The 15188-nt window shown below is 34.4% G+C and overlaps 1 protein-coding gene across 1 annotated transcript; it reads right to left on the reverse strand.

Moving 5' to 3' along the window:
* Positions 1 to 1603: 1603 nt before the first annotated feature.
* On the reverse strand, positions 1604 to 11859 carry LOC143358540 (gamma-aminobutyric acid receptor subunit alpha-1). Its single transcript, XM_076795718.1, has 11 exons — positions 11637 to 11859; positions 8582 to 8781; positions 5626 to 5693; positions 5037 to 5257; positions 4872 to 4954; positions 3450 to 3649; positions 3165 to 3252; positions 2781 to 2941; positions 2372 to 2542; positions 2128 to 2270; positions 1604 to 1969 (listed from the first exon to the last, which is right to left on the reverse strand). Exons 1-11 carry the CDS (start codon positions 11744 to 11746, stop codon positions 1753 to 1755), a joined length of 1662 nt encoding a protein of 553 aa, XP_076651833.1. The 5' UTR covers positions 11747 to 11859; the 3' UTR covers positions 1604 to 1752.
* Between the last annotated feature and the right edge of the window lie 3329 nt (positions 11860 to 15188).

Raw genomic sequence — 15188 nt, forward strand, 5'->3', positions numbered from 1 at the left:
TTACCAACGAACTTTACTTGTGGCTTTCGGCGACGCATTCAACTTGACTTGAAGTTCGGCTACTCTCACACCTGTCTGTGCTTGTACAGAGAAGATTTTAAATGACTGGACGCAATCAACATCACATTTAAACATATATATTCTATTTCAACGCAATCATTTTATGTAAAAATTAATAATGAATAAATAAAAACAATGCATTGAAAAGACATATCTGCGTATTTAATTATTGAATCCTCAATTTTTCCTGAACATCCCACTTTTCGTTGACTTATACTACTGAATTTCGTGCCACCTCTTTCGCTATCATGTTCTCCTGATAAAAAAAAGTCGATTTTCGAAAAATCTCGAAAACTTGTGAAAATTTCGAGCGTCTGGCTTGTCGTTGACTTATACTACTGAAATTCGTGCCGCCTCTTTTATTATTATATTCTCCTAATACAAAAGTCGGTTTTTCGAAAAATTTCAGAAATTTGTGAAAATTTCGAGCGTCTGGCTTGTCGTTGATTTATACTACTGAAATTCGTGCCACCTCTTTTACTATTATATTCTCCTAATACAAAAGTCGATTTTTCGAAAAATTTCAGAAATTTGGGAAAATTTCGAGCGTCTGGCTTGTCGTTGACTTATACTACTGAAATTCGTGCCACCTCTTTTACTATCATATTCTCCTAATACAAAATTCGATTTTCGAAAATTTGTGAAAATTTCAACCGTCTGGCTTGTCGTTGACTTGTACTACTGAAATTCGTGCCACCTCTTTTACTATCATATTCTCCTAATACAAAATTCGATTTTCGAAAATTTGTGAAAATTTCGACCGTCTGGCTTGTCGTTGACATATACTACTGAATTTCGTGCCACCTCTTTTGCTATCATATTCTCCTAATACAAAATTCGATTTTCGAAAATTTGTGAAAATTTCGACCGTCTGGCTTGTCGTTGACTTGTACTACTGAAATTCGTGCCACCTCTTTTACTATCATATTCTCCTAATACAAAATTCGATTTTCGAAAATTTGTGAAAATTTCGACCGTCTGGCTTGTCGTTGACATATACTACTGAATTTCGTGCCACCTCTTTTGCTATCATATTCTCCTAATACAAAGTTCGATTTTCGGAATTTTCGAAAAGTTTTCGCGATTTTCAGATTTCTACTAGGAGAACATGATAGCAAAAGAGGTGGCACGAAATTTCGTGCCAGGGTAGGGAAAGGAAGAACACAGTAAGTGTTGTAACTAATATTCTTTATTTTTTACTAAATAAATTACAATGTTAAACGTGTACATATACAAAATAGAATAAAATAGAACTAAATGTAGCAGGGTATGGGCCGTTTCGCATGCAGGTCGAGTGGTACTTTTGTCAGCATAAAGAGCGTAAGAAAGCGACTTGTTTTGTGTGAGACACGAAACCCCATATAGTGATTGGTCTACTCCTATACCTCGTCTGCGACCATATGATTCTCACATTGTCGTCAGTGACTGAACACTGGTTTAAGATGTTAGATTTATTTAAAGAAATTTCGAATGGATGAAACAAATACAAATTAATTCCTCTTACACATTTAATTTAACAATTACTTTCATTTCTACGCACACACGGCAAATGAAATAAATTGCTTTTTGAAAAATTTTCTATCTACGACTTGAAACGATGGATCAAAACACGAAACATGATGTTTTATTGACTTTTCCTGTCACAACTATACATTTTATTACATAACCTTCGTAATAGCAGAATAAATTGACTTACTTATGAGAGATCGATCCGATCGGCGGATCTTGCCACTTAAATTCCTCTTGATACGTAACATAGATCACCCAATAGCAAACGTTCAATAGCCCAAAGGACGCCGGGAATACTACCCGCGCTACTTCATCGATGTAGGAAACACTATTTATGTGTCTCGCTATGTTTTCACCCTTTTTCTTACAGTTTCCCGCGGCCTCCCTTTGTCTGCGTCTCCTTTGGAGACACAAAAATAAACGTATCATTGAACTCCGAGTAATCAATCTAACATTCATTATGTGAATTTCTAAAAGAGAATTCCAATCTATCCAGCAGAAAATAGTGTATATGTTGAAATTATGTTTACTTTATCATTTTTAATTAAATCTTTTTACCTGTAGGCCTCGTCGCCAACGAGACAGTAAAGAAACTGCCGCCATTTTGGTATCCACACTTCCGTTTGTGTCTGACGCTCCATCGTCGACGGTCTTGACGTGACGGACACTGTCATCGACCCTCTGCCATAGGCCATTGACTCCTAATCGAAAAATGTTCTGTTACTATTAGAAATCGTTCAAAAATATTAAACATGTTTTAGTACTGTTAATTTGTAATAATTGAAAAAATGGGCTCGCATACATTAACGTCATAAACATCGCATATTAAGGAGCTGCTGCGACGAGGTACGTCGATTATGGTTGCAGGGTTCACTGCTTGAGGGCTGCAGGGCACAATATTGCAAAATCCATCATAAGTCTCACTATCTTCTTCAAGTTCGTCCTCATCCAATGGAATTTCTCCACTACCGACCTGAATACATGAAGACACTTCTTTATTTTCCAACATTGTGCAAAAATATTTCATTAAGTCTCACATAGGAATTTTATATCTTTTTTGAAGTATAAACCCACTTCAATATGTTCGAAATTGTTGTTGACACGAAACAATGTGTCTGACAAAAGTTAAATGTAGTCAATGAACTCTTTAACTTTCGTTTGAAACATTTTTTAACAGCATCAACAGTCTCGTAGAGTTTTAACAGACTCACTTTCGTGAAATAATGTACACCAGCAAATTCCAAAAGAGTGGCAATGCAGTAGCCAAAACTCATTAACAAAAACCAATCAAGGGCAGTGGCGTATCTGACTTTTGGTAGATCGGTCCTAGAATCGAGACTGATGGTCGACAATGTTAATACAGTGGTGATTCCTGAAAATAAAATCAATTTTCCATGAAATTCATTTTCATATTTCTGGAAGCCATTTTGTATATCCTCTTATTCTTCATTCATAATTTGTATTTCAAATTCAAAAATTTCTGAAGTCTGTTAAAGTGTATAACATAAAATGTTTAAAAAAAACCCAAGTTGGTTGAACGAATTCAACACATATTAATGTAATCTGCAAAAATAAATTTAATATTCATAGTTCACCTAGACCAACTCGATCACTGGTTGCTTCACGATGGATCCAAAACGACACCCAGCTGAGCACCACTATCAGGACACAGGGCACGTACACCTGTTTTTGTTAAGCAAAATTTTGGAAATAAACATTAAATTATTAACTGAATTATTCAATAAATTATTACTTCATTATTAAATGCATTACGAAATTATTGAATAGACTATCCCATTATATGGAATAAATGATTAGATAAATTCTGTTTTAAATATAGGGCAATTTTCACAAATAAAAAGACTGAAAAGTTGACTGACCTGAATAAGAAAATAACCTGTATTCCGTTGTAAATTGAAGGAGACCTGGAGAACCGAAAACTCGCCCTCCCGACGAAAATAAGTTAGGTTTCGGTACGGTGAACCCATTAAATCGAATTGTGAAAGAGCCATTCCTGGAACGAAGTTCACAGAAGAACCTTCTTGCCATTCGTAGACTAATTGACCTGATGTGTATGCATCTAAACACAAAAATATGTTCATTGATTAATTAACAACTCTCTTGGGAGGGAAAAGTGTAAATCAGTTTTAGAAGTAATTTAAACACTTTTAGTTTACCTAACATCTGAATTTCTGCTAGACAATATTTTTTCCTAATTTAAATATTGGTTTAAAAAATCTCTGTATTTTTTATAATAATTCATTCGCTTGTTGCGATTCAAACAATTATCAAATTGTTGATAGTTCTAATATTTTTCTAATTGACAAGTTAAGGGCTAAAAAATATTCTAAATATATTTGTATGGTAAAAATGGCTAAATAAATAAATATTCAATAAAATAGTGAGGGTGCTAAACCCTGTGCTAAAAATTGGTGGCTACCACAGGAGTGCTAACTAAAATAAATTATTCTGTTTCTCGTAAGTGCTTAATATACCGACAATTTATATGTATGTATACATAGAAAAAATTCCTTTTCCACCAGTGTAAAAAATAAATTTTCAATAAACCGCAATGAAAAAGCGAATGGTCGTGTCCTCTAGCGGTGACACATGGAGACTCAAAAAATGAAAGGACCGGGATATCTCGAAAACCAAAGGCACAAAATTAGTATTTTTTAACTTAAGATCATGCTTGATGATTCTATGCGTTCATCCTATACCACAGATTGCCATAATTGGCTAATTATAATTTTTTAAAAATCGCTGTCGGTAACGTCTGTCTACCAGTTTGAGCGTTTCGCCGATACGTAGAATGGCGCTATTTTCAAATCTTACGCAGCAGACGATTCTTGCCGGAGATTTGTAACTTCATTTATTCGTTTAATTTCTATTATTTTTAATATCCTGTCGCATTTAAAATTTATTTGCGAGCAAGGCTAAAAGGTTAGCATTTACATAAGTAAAGTGGTATTGACAAACAATTACACGTCCAGAAAATCAAATTTTGCGGGCATTGGAAAATAATAAAGTTCAGGACTTGTATTGAATACAAATATGAAAATCAACGAGAGATACGACCCGAGTTCCGATTGGAAAGAGTTTACGTTGACCATAAAACGACGGCTGCAACTGTGTATAGTGTATAGTAGGGTGCATACAGGGTGTCCCACAAATGTCGGAAACCCTTGAAAGCCCTACTTTAAATGATCTCAGGAACCAACCGTTTCAAGGGTTTCCGACACTTTTGGGACACCCTGCACAGTCTCTAATAGATGTAATATAATATACTGAGAAACACTTACAGCTTCCAAGAATTAATGGACAGGATTGGCGGTCCATGGGGAAGTTCCTTAATTCCATGGGGCATTTTGCTTTTATAGTAAGCCTGTTTTCAAAATTAAATTTTAAATTACAAATTATTATAGAATGCGGTCAATATTCATTCAGAAATTAAATATGAAAAATACCTCATGGAGTAAAGGATATCGCCGTCCTGTGATATTCTTAATAATTTATTGGGAACCGTGATGGTGTGTACATAACTATGTTTTCCATTGTAAATATACGTGTCTGGGCGCCATATGCGTTCGAGCATTTTGATGCTGAGGCTCAGAGACTTTATTGGGCCTAGGAAACTTAGGCGAGAGTCTCGCCATGATTGTCGAAAATAACAGTCCATCGAATAGTCCTGTAAAATGAATAATTTTGGAAATATTTTAGACAATCAAAAATTAACTAATTGTATTATTGTATGTATGTGAAAATATTGATATGTAAAATATGATAAATATATGAAATATTCTCCATTGTATTGGCAGGTTAGGTGGTCTCGCTGCTACGTATCCTGATTACCACCAAATCGATCCAGGATCGAAACTTCGCCAAGTGCCACTATTATTATCGTATTGCATTATATATTATATTACAGTATGTATAGTCATACTATATTACATATTAAATGTAGAAAATATATAGCTATACTATTACATAATAACAAAATATATTTATATCACTATAGTAAAATATTGCTAAATTATTCTTACATTTCCGACTCACCATGTCGAGCTCGGACACAGGTCCCATGCTTCTTATCAGAATATTCGTTTTCACTACTGTCGGTATCCCTGCAAAGCAAATTAAAATTATATGCTTCAATGTTTGGAACATTTTTAACAATTGAATGGGACCGGGAAAGAGAAGCCAAAAATTAATCAGACAATTCAGAATCAAAATAGATCAATTCCGTTAAAAGAAATGATCAATACACTTCAATCTAAACCTAAAGAAAGGAAGAAACATTCAGTTATTATTTCACCAGCACGCCCAAAGCAGAACAGAGCCCGTTGGGAAAAAAAAGAATGGAAGAAGATAGGAGAAGATATTGCATGCACTGATGTTCACTTTTGAATATATTCGTACCGCAGACATTGTACATATCGCAGATTGAAATTATTGAACAGCTGTGCAGCTGAAATGTATATGCGTGTATGCATGTGCAATCAAACATTAGTTATTTCAGTAATTAGATGTCATCGGCTGACGATATTATTTTATCGCGCCGATCGCGATTCGGAGCATGATCACTATACTAGATGCGAACACGTTATCAATTTTCATATATTTATGCACTTGTTATTTTTCTATTATTTAAACTATAACAATTCATTTCGATTATTTAGGTGAAAATAAAATTTGATAAAATCATTTGGACCAAAATAAAATTATACTTAATTCTGATTATTCATGTTACTTTTCAATGTCCTATGACTGATCGTTTTAAAAATGTATGGCACCAATATTATACGATATCCGATCACAGCTTGTATGCATTACTTTGATTACACCTTAAAATGGTAATAATACGTTATATAATTGTAATACATGTTACAGCGACATTACAATAATTACGAATTTTCCAAACTCAAGAAAAATAGAGTACACGTTTGTAGATACCTTTTGATTGATAAAAACAAATATGAAAAATTGAAGTAAGAGTAGATTAAAATTTGGTGCAAATGGAGTAAAATAAATTGTTCTGATTTAGGATCAGGGGAATTTAGAGCATCGGAAAGCCGCTTTCGTGTTCTTCGGAAAGTAAAAAAGGAAAATTGCAGAAAATTGAAGCCGTACGACAGGAATAATGGTAATTTCGGAAGGATACTTTTCTTCGGCTGGCTGCGATCCAACGTACCACCCCCATTTCGCTCGTATCGGCTACCTATTTTCCCTTTTCGCTCGATCATCATCATCATCAAAAATTGATACATCCGCCACAGTAATTTTCAAATCGATCTTTTCATCACAAGAGTAAACAAACATTTTATTATATAGCCCCCCAATCTCATATGAAATTCCTTATTCTTTTAGAATTATAGAAACGGTTTTAAACAAAATGTGAACCACATAGTCTGGAAAATTATGTCAATTTTTTATCCATCTTTTTCAAACGTATTAATTTTTGTTTAGACGATTCACTTTCATAAAGCGTACAAACGAACGTAAAATAACCACGTCTATGCGGTTATTGTTAATGAGATCGATTTTTGTTTTAGTACGGTTTTTAGAACCGCCATAAAGCTGCCCGATAAATTTTAATTTTAATTTTCAGTTCACCCCCGCGACGGTTGTTTTTGTATTTTACGTGTATTTTATTTTCACGTTATATGTACTTGGACACATCATTTTATTGGAGTTTTATTGTTATTTTTATTTCGTGTTCGTTTTATTCCCAGTTTATTTTCATTTTACACCCGGTATGTTTCGTCGTGGCTCGACGCCACTGGTAGCCAGACAGAAAAGAGTGAAAACGTATCGCGTGGAGCAAACATCAGTCGCAGGAAATTTCGAACTCTTGTACAGATCGGAAAGACTCCGAAAATGGACAGTTTGTTCCGGTAACACAGATCAGAACGAACAGAAACTGCATGTATCGTTGTATATGTATATAGCCCCTGTTCGCCTCTGTCGAAAAAGAAACTCGTGCGCTTTGTGCACCGTGCATACGCTCTGGTTCATAACTATTGAAGAAAAAGTCATGTTTAATTAGGTAGACCCATTAAAAGCCTGTGACATGTTTGTGGCATGTCTGTGACGTTGCAGATACTTCGTTACTGACAGCTTCTTTAGATCGATTCTTTGAATATTAACAAGCAAAGTTCATTAGTTTGTTAAATTAGTTTTGGAACGATAATGGTTGCATGATACAAGACTCGATTTCCATCAAAATGAAGAACATAATAGGGTTCGTCATAAATCGAACGATACACGCTACAAAAAAAAAACCATAAAAAATCTACGATAAAAAACAATAATAATATTAAATATCAATATAAATACTTATTGCCCATTTGCTTTGATTGTTTTAGCATATAATTCAGGTTTTGTTTTTATATAATTTGTTAAAAATAATTCTTACTGTTACCTAAATCCTCCGTAACTACACTATTATTGCAATTAACAATATTTAATTATATTGTGATATCATAATTGTTATTAACTTAATATTATAGTAATATTTTTTAATTATTGTGACCGATAATATGACATAATATTATAACAACATTATTATTGTTTAACATTACAGAGATGTTTATAACATTGTAGTGTCACAACATTATTAAGTACTATTAAAATTGAACATAAGAATTTATCATAGTTCAAAACATCACTCTAGATAAAAATATTTTTAAGTTTTAATAATTTCCCAAGTTTAATTCATTTTTCTATTAAACGCCCCATTAATTTCTTGGGTATGAAAAATATAAGAATTAATTGCTTGAAATTGCTCAATTAACTTAATCCAATTATACGTACGAGTTAAGCGGTCGAGTGTGAACACAGGATTTTCTCACAAATCGGATTAAGTTGAACGAGAGTGAATAAACGATACTGACTCGATTTGCCTTTTTGGAAAGAAAAAACAGAAAAATGTAATATCGATAAAATGGCCTTTCAATAAAATTAAAAATAAAAATATGCGTTGCACACTGTTGCCAACAATACATTACTTTACCCTTGCCATGGGTGGGCAGCTGATTGTTTTCATAATTCATCAAGAGGTTCTCGAGCACCATAGTAATATTTTTGGAGACAATGTCGTTCATTGTCCCCCTGCTCGTCGCTGACTTCGAGGAACCCTTCGGTGAGGGAGAGGAAATGTCAAGAGCATAATTGCTATCCTTATGTGTCGCCAGTAGCACTAAAAACACTAGTCTGTAACAAAAATTATTAATTTCCCTGTCAGTACAAACAGCTAACTAATTTGATTAATATAATTTAATAATTTTATTATTTCTCCCATTGCCATTTTACTATTCTTATTCCTATTAGCGTTGCTAATATAATTTTGTTATTTAATTTCTCGTATTATAAGAAATTTATTGTGATTATTTCCCTCACTTTTCTCAAGATTTATTTATTGTAGGAATAATATCAGTTTATTTCAGGTTCCACCAAGAAAGTCTATAAAAATTTACGTCTGAATATTAAAGTTTTCCCATACTTGTAGATAGGTCTTTCATTATATCTTTTTTGCATATGCTTTGGCTGAGTAGGTTAACTGTTTATTTACATTTTCTTTCACTATTCCATTTCCTTATTTACATTTCTTACTTATTTACCCACCCCATCACATATTCCTCCTTCCTGCCCTTCCACATCTTCTTTCACATTTTCTTGCGTGACCACGATAAAAGCTTCTTCGTGGCAATATTTTTTTACTTCAATTATTTCTTCATTAAAATTGTATCAACATATTCGTGACAATTTTCTGATTGGAATGATACCAAACACGACACAATTTGGATTATAATTACTCGTTTAATTCACGATACAATGGAACCTCGATTATCCGAACCCTGGAATTTGAACCGTTGTAACTTCGTGGACAAAAGTCGTAGGATGTTCTACTTGGGCTCGGTACTAGGCATACATTTTTCACAAATGTCGTGTACATCTCTCTGACATATATCGAGACATTACAACGTCACTTTATTTTCCAATTTCTCTCGTTAATTTTTGTTTAAAGAAGGAAAATGTTGCACAGCAGAAGGAAAACAGGATAGATAAAAGAGTCGACTATTAAAGAACGATCAGCGGAAAAAAAGAAACTGAAGATAAGCAAAGCAGGGTCACATGTGGGTGGCCGTCGAGAAGGGGGTGGTTGGGGGGTTAAAGGGGGATACGAGTACAAGAGAGCTCTCCTTAGCCGCGGATTCAGCAACTTCCGACGAGGGTACCCCTCGATCTTTCGAGTGAACGTTCTCCCTCGTTACGTCAGAATCGCCCTTCGAGTCCTTCCGGTGCTATTTTGCAAAGGGACTATGAAAAACACGACTGCATCTCGAGTCTTGCACCCTCGTTTCACTTGCGGTTGTAAAAAAGAAGCTACTATACAGCGTGCTACACACAGTTTCTATAACTGTGAATAAATGATTTCTAAAAATGTAGGAACAGATTAGAATGACACAAAGGCGATTTCTGGAATTTTTTCAATTTTTTAAATGAAATTTTGGGGACATTTTTACATAGCTGGATAGCTCTTGAAAAACTAAGCAACTTTTGTTTGAAAAGTTTTTGAATATTTTACTCCTGTCAAAAGTTATGATCACTGTAACGAAGAGTAGCATATACTATACGTGGAGCACGTGGGTGTCACGTGACATAATCATTCATGTATAGTGTGGATAATTAAAATCTTTGTAACTTCGGATAGCAGCAAAATTTTAAGAAATAGTTCAAACGAAATTTATTCAGTTTTGAGAGGACTGTATTAATATGTAAAAATATAGATTTATTTATAACATACTGGGTGTCAAGAAAGTAATAGAACAAAAGTTACAGAATATGTATTCTAAATTAAGGAATTTATTAAGACAGTCCATTTTACTTTTATTAATTATTGCCATTGCTGTATATTTCGTGAACATTTAACATTTAAGTTAACTGAATATACAGAATATCAATAAAGTCGTTCGAACCAAAAAACTTTGAGCCAAACAATTTTATACAATCGATTACTGAATATATTTATTTTAAATTTACTTTCACGTTCTTTTCCTTTGTCGTCAAGTGCAACAAACGAGTACTTCTCGCTTTGATAACAATCGAAGGGACTGTATTAAACATCGAATCGTATCGCGGAATATATTATGGTAATGAAAGCTCTGTCAGTGATCAGGATTCCGAGTTGGTTGTTTGGCCGGGCTCACAAATGTGGCCACTATTGGCACAAGCCGTTAATGAAAAGCTGAAATTAAAGTGGTACGAGAGTTCTCCTAGTAAACGTGTATCCGCAATAGCCGAAAAAAAATAATCATCAGTCTTTTTCTCTGTTTTTGTTTTTTTTCCCCCAACGGCTCGTTTCCTTTCTCTTATTATCGCCCCGCTTTTTCACACAGGGCCGAGCTGCTAATATCTGTCTGGCAACCAGACTCTGCGGGCGTTTATGCGAATTTTTTTCCCGTCGATGTTTTCACAAAAATTATTATTCAGAAACATTAAATATTAAAATTCATTCTACTATATTAACACACATATACACTGCGAAATTCGATTACGATCTCCGTTTCATTTTTATGGAAAGTAACATTAGAACTTTCTTGATTTATTTATTTGTTCAAAAATTGCTGTTGGTAATTTTTGGTATTGATTTATAAAAAAAAAATAGAAGTTTCATTTTATCCATCGAAAATGTCATTGTGTTAAGAATAATTTGTATGTATGTGTGTTTATGTGTTCGGTAATTTTAAATTCTGTTATGGATTTTAATGTCTGTTGAAACAATTTATATTTTTCATTATTTTGCGGCCTAGCAACATTTTTTAAGATTATGTAAATAAATTTCTTCGGGTTCCAAGGTAATATCAAGATAAACCATTTCCGAATTATTTTTGAATTATTTAAATTATTAATTCGATTGCTTTTAACACTTCTAATTATTTATTTCGGACATTTGTAATACTTCAATTATTTTAACTGTTATTTATATTATTGGCAATCATTAATGACTAGGTGACAACCGGTCATTTGTTATGTGTCTAGGCAATGAAAAAAGAAAATTGACTTACGTGAACATGTCAGCTATTTTGTCCCGGGGAGCAAATTGTGCGGCTACCACGGATAATTGCCGCAAAAATTGAAGAACCTCGAACCGAATACCGGCACTTGCGAACGACATCTACATACGATTCTCGTGACAGATCCTCGTGGATCTCCCACCTGGGAGGCGAAATATTCTGGCGCGCAAACTCCGATAATCCTACGTTCAGCCACGTTAACGAACTTTCTTAAATAGAGCCACCATTCTTCATTTCTATGGTTTTGTTTATTTGTTTATATTCTTAATATAAAATGAAATTTTTGTTTCGGATTTACTTGTACGCGATATGTAAACCTAAACAAAGAATATATATTGAATAATGTAGTTGAGCATATTAATTATACTCATTTCTCAACTAATTGCATTCGTTTAGTATTAAAATATTTTAGTATACTCAGCGAAATATTCTGATAAATATATATGTAATTATTAGACTGCGGATTTTATGCACTTATGATAAAAATGGGTATGCAGAATTTAAAGCAGCGGCCATATTGAAAAGATTTAAGGACCTCAGCGTATTAGTTTCGGTTTAATAAGATGATTAAATGAAGAAAAAATTTTTTATTTGCCTCCTGTGTCTTGCAACGAATGCAAACATTTTTTATTTTGCATAAAGATCCGCAGTCTAGTAATTATACTACATACTTTTCATGATATATTTATATGATTACGAATAATGATTATGTACAATTATAATTAATAATAAATTAAATAAATAATATATTAATAATAATATTATAATTCTATAATATATTATATTCAATAATAGTATATTATAAAATATCCGTTACTATATTCAAATATTGATACTAATATATTGATATAGCTAGGACTGGGTTAGAGGGCGTGCATATTTGTTTAAAAGTATAATGATATTAATTTACACTATTGAATGCACTACATTTCAAATCAACTTCACAACTATTAATCTATAACTTTAAAAATTAAAATTTAGATGCACTCCAATGCGATTGAGCAGAAAATCGAAAGGGGTGGCAATTAGGTACGAAGAAATTATAATTCTGGGTCAAATTAGCTTCACGCAAGAGGGCAAGTTATCCTCGCAAGGGGACTGTACCTAAGGGAAACAATTTTTGGTTTTCAACTCCGACCTTTCTTTAATCGACATTCCGAACCGTCGTCGCGTCGCATCGCATCGCATCGTTCGAAGGAGAACACGGACGGCGTTCTTTCAGGTTCCTCCTGAAAAATGTGTACTTCAGAAAAAACTAGGACAACATCGGCAACATTATAATGAAAGAAAAACTCGGAAGAGTGCCCCCCGTGCCTCGAATCGAAATACGTCGCCGCGGTAATTGAGCTTCGACGCGCGTTCAAACACTTTCGCCCGATCCCGGTTCTACTTATCCGGAGAATTCTCCGTATCCTTCGAAATTTCTAAAGGGGACGAGCGTTTCGGAAAACCAGATCGCTCTATTTCTGTCGATCATGGTTGCCGAGAAATATTCTTCAGCCACAGTGACTTCCACCAATATTCGGACACTTTTAAAAATCATAACTTTGTTAACATTGGACCGTACAACTTGGATTCTCTTAACACTTTGACTGCCAAACTAGAAACCTCAAAAATTCCATAAAATCAAAGTAAGTCATTTAATGAAATAAAAATTGAAAAAAATTAAATGTATGATATTGAATAGTCCTCCAACTTTCTTGCATTTTACAGAACCTAATTAAATTTGGTACAATGAATATATTAACGTAAAAATTCATTTTAAAACCTGGACCAATAATTCTGTCACCCACATGTGGGTGACATGGCAGTCAACGTGTTAAGAAGTTAGCACAACTGGAAGAAGTTGCAAAATACAACTTTTAGTACTTTCTCTGCAGTTTCGACCAATTGCAATTTTAATCAAACATTTTTGTTTTCACGTTGTGTAGCAAACCAATTGTTCTAACTTCTCAAACAAATTCAAGTAGTATAGTGCAATATTGACAAAGTTATGCGATCTTTAAGAGCGTCCGAATATTAGTGGGAGCCACTGTATATTAAGAAACTCATTTAATTTTGACTCATTCGTCTAGACTCGTACTAATGCAAGCGAAACCGAAGATGGCAACTTTTCCGATTGTTTGTAAAAATAAACGAAAAAAAAATGGTCTACCTCATAAAACTTATCGTACTCGTTCCGTATTTCTAATTAAAGTGACATCAAACACGACGTAATTACGATTATAATTATAAGACGACCATATTTTTTTCGATATAAGAAAATCTTCAATCTTCTTCTCTTGAAGTTGTCCGCTCGATACTGTATAGTGTCAAAACGAGAGGGTATGTCGCATTCTATCTTTTTTTAACGAAAGTATCGCTGCTAAAGAACAATGTCAAGCCGGATGGGTACCCTCATTCGCAATACGTCGAAAGCGTAGTGTTATCAGATGAGGGGAGGGATCACGAATTGAGGGGAAAAAGTTACCCTCTCTCTGCCAGTACCGGGTTAGTCACGTGACATTGTGACGTATGCACGACAGAGATGAAACGCGTCACGTGACCGGGCCGCGGCGGAAATTAGAGTGGGGGAACGAAGTCTTGATCTGGCAACAATGCGGAAATCGTCCCGAGCAGGCTTTCCAGAGGGGCTTGCATTCCCCTCAAAATGGTGTCCCCTCTACCACTAAATATGGCTCGATTCTCCTCTAACGACGATGAGATGCTTGACGTTCTCTCTCTCTCTCTCTCTCTCTCTCTCGTGCAAAGAGTCTCAATAGTCGAAAACTAATGGCGGAGGGGGAAGAGCACGGCACGCCTGGTCCTCGGCTATTGTCTTATATCGAAAGAAATCTGTAATTACGTCCGTAACTATATCTATATCGTGTTTGGTGTAATTTTAACACTAGGTTTACGGAGCACTAAAAGTGACTATTTTGCATTACTTTATAAAAATAACAAGAACGCGCTACCCACATTTTTAGCAATATTTTAAAAATAATATACACCCGAAGAAATAAATTTGCTGAATAATTTCTCATGTATGCGTTCCTAGAATCTTAATAATTTCACGGGTCCCGTCAACCTAGTGTTAACCCTTTGCACTCGAAGCTATTTTAACTCCAGAACAAAACATTTTTTCCGACCCAGAGTACTTCCCTTCTACACACGAGAATGTAGCACATCACTTGTACAATACTGAAATGTTCGGTAACTTATTAAATACAAACAAATTTAATCATGCAAAAAATATTTTGAATAACGATACAGCAATTTTGAGTGGTGCCTCACAGTCACCGTTCGAGTGCTAAGGTTCAATCGGGAAAACAAGACAAATAGATAGCACCTCTTCTATAACTGTGCCTCTGCAGACCCGACGTTGCGACAGTTACGGAGAGGCTGCCGTATCTTTTTGTCCCGGCGCGTGTAAACCGTACACAGCTCGGCCCAAGCCAGCAATGTTCAAAATGAAATGAAAAAGCCTAAAAAAAAAAAAGGAAAACAGAAAAATCGAATCTACGAGCAAGCACATCGCCAGCTCGAAATCGATGTGCCGGCTAT

This window comes from Halictus rubicundus, chromosome 11, assembly GCF_050948215.1.
Source record: "Halictus rubicundus isolate RS-2024b chromosome 11, iyHalRubi1_principal, whole genome shotgun sequence".
NCBI classification, from domain to species: domain Eukaryota; kingdom Metazoa; phylum Arthropoda; class Insecta; order Hymenoptera; family Halictidae; genus Halictus; species Halictus rubicundus.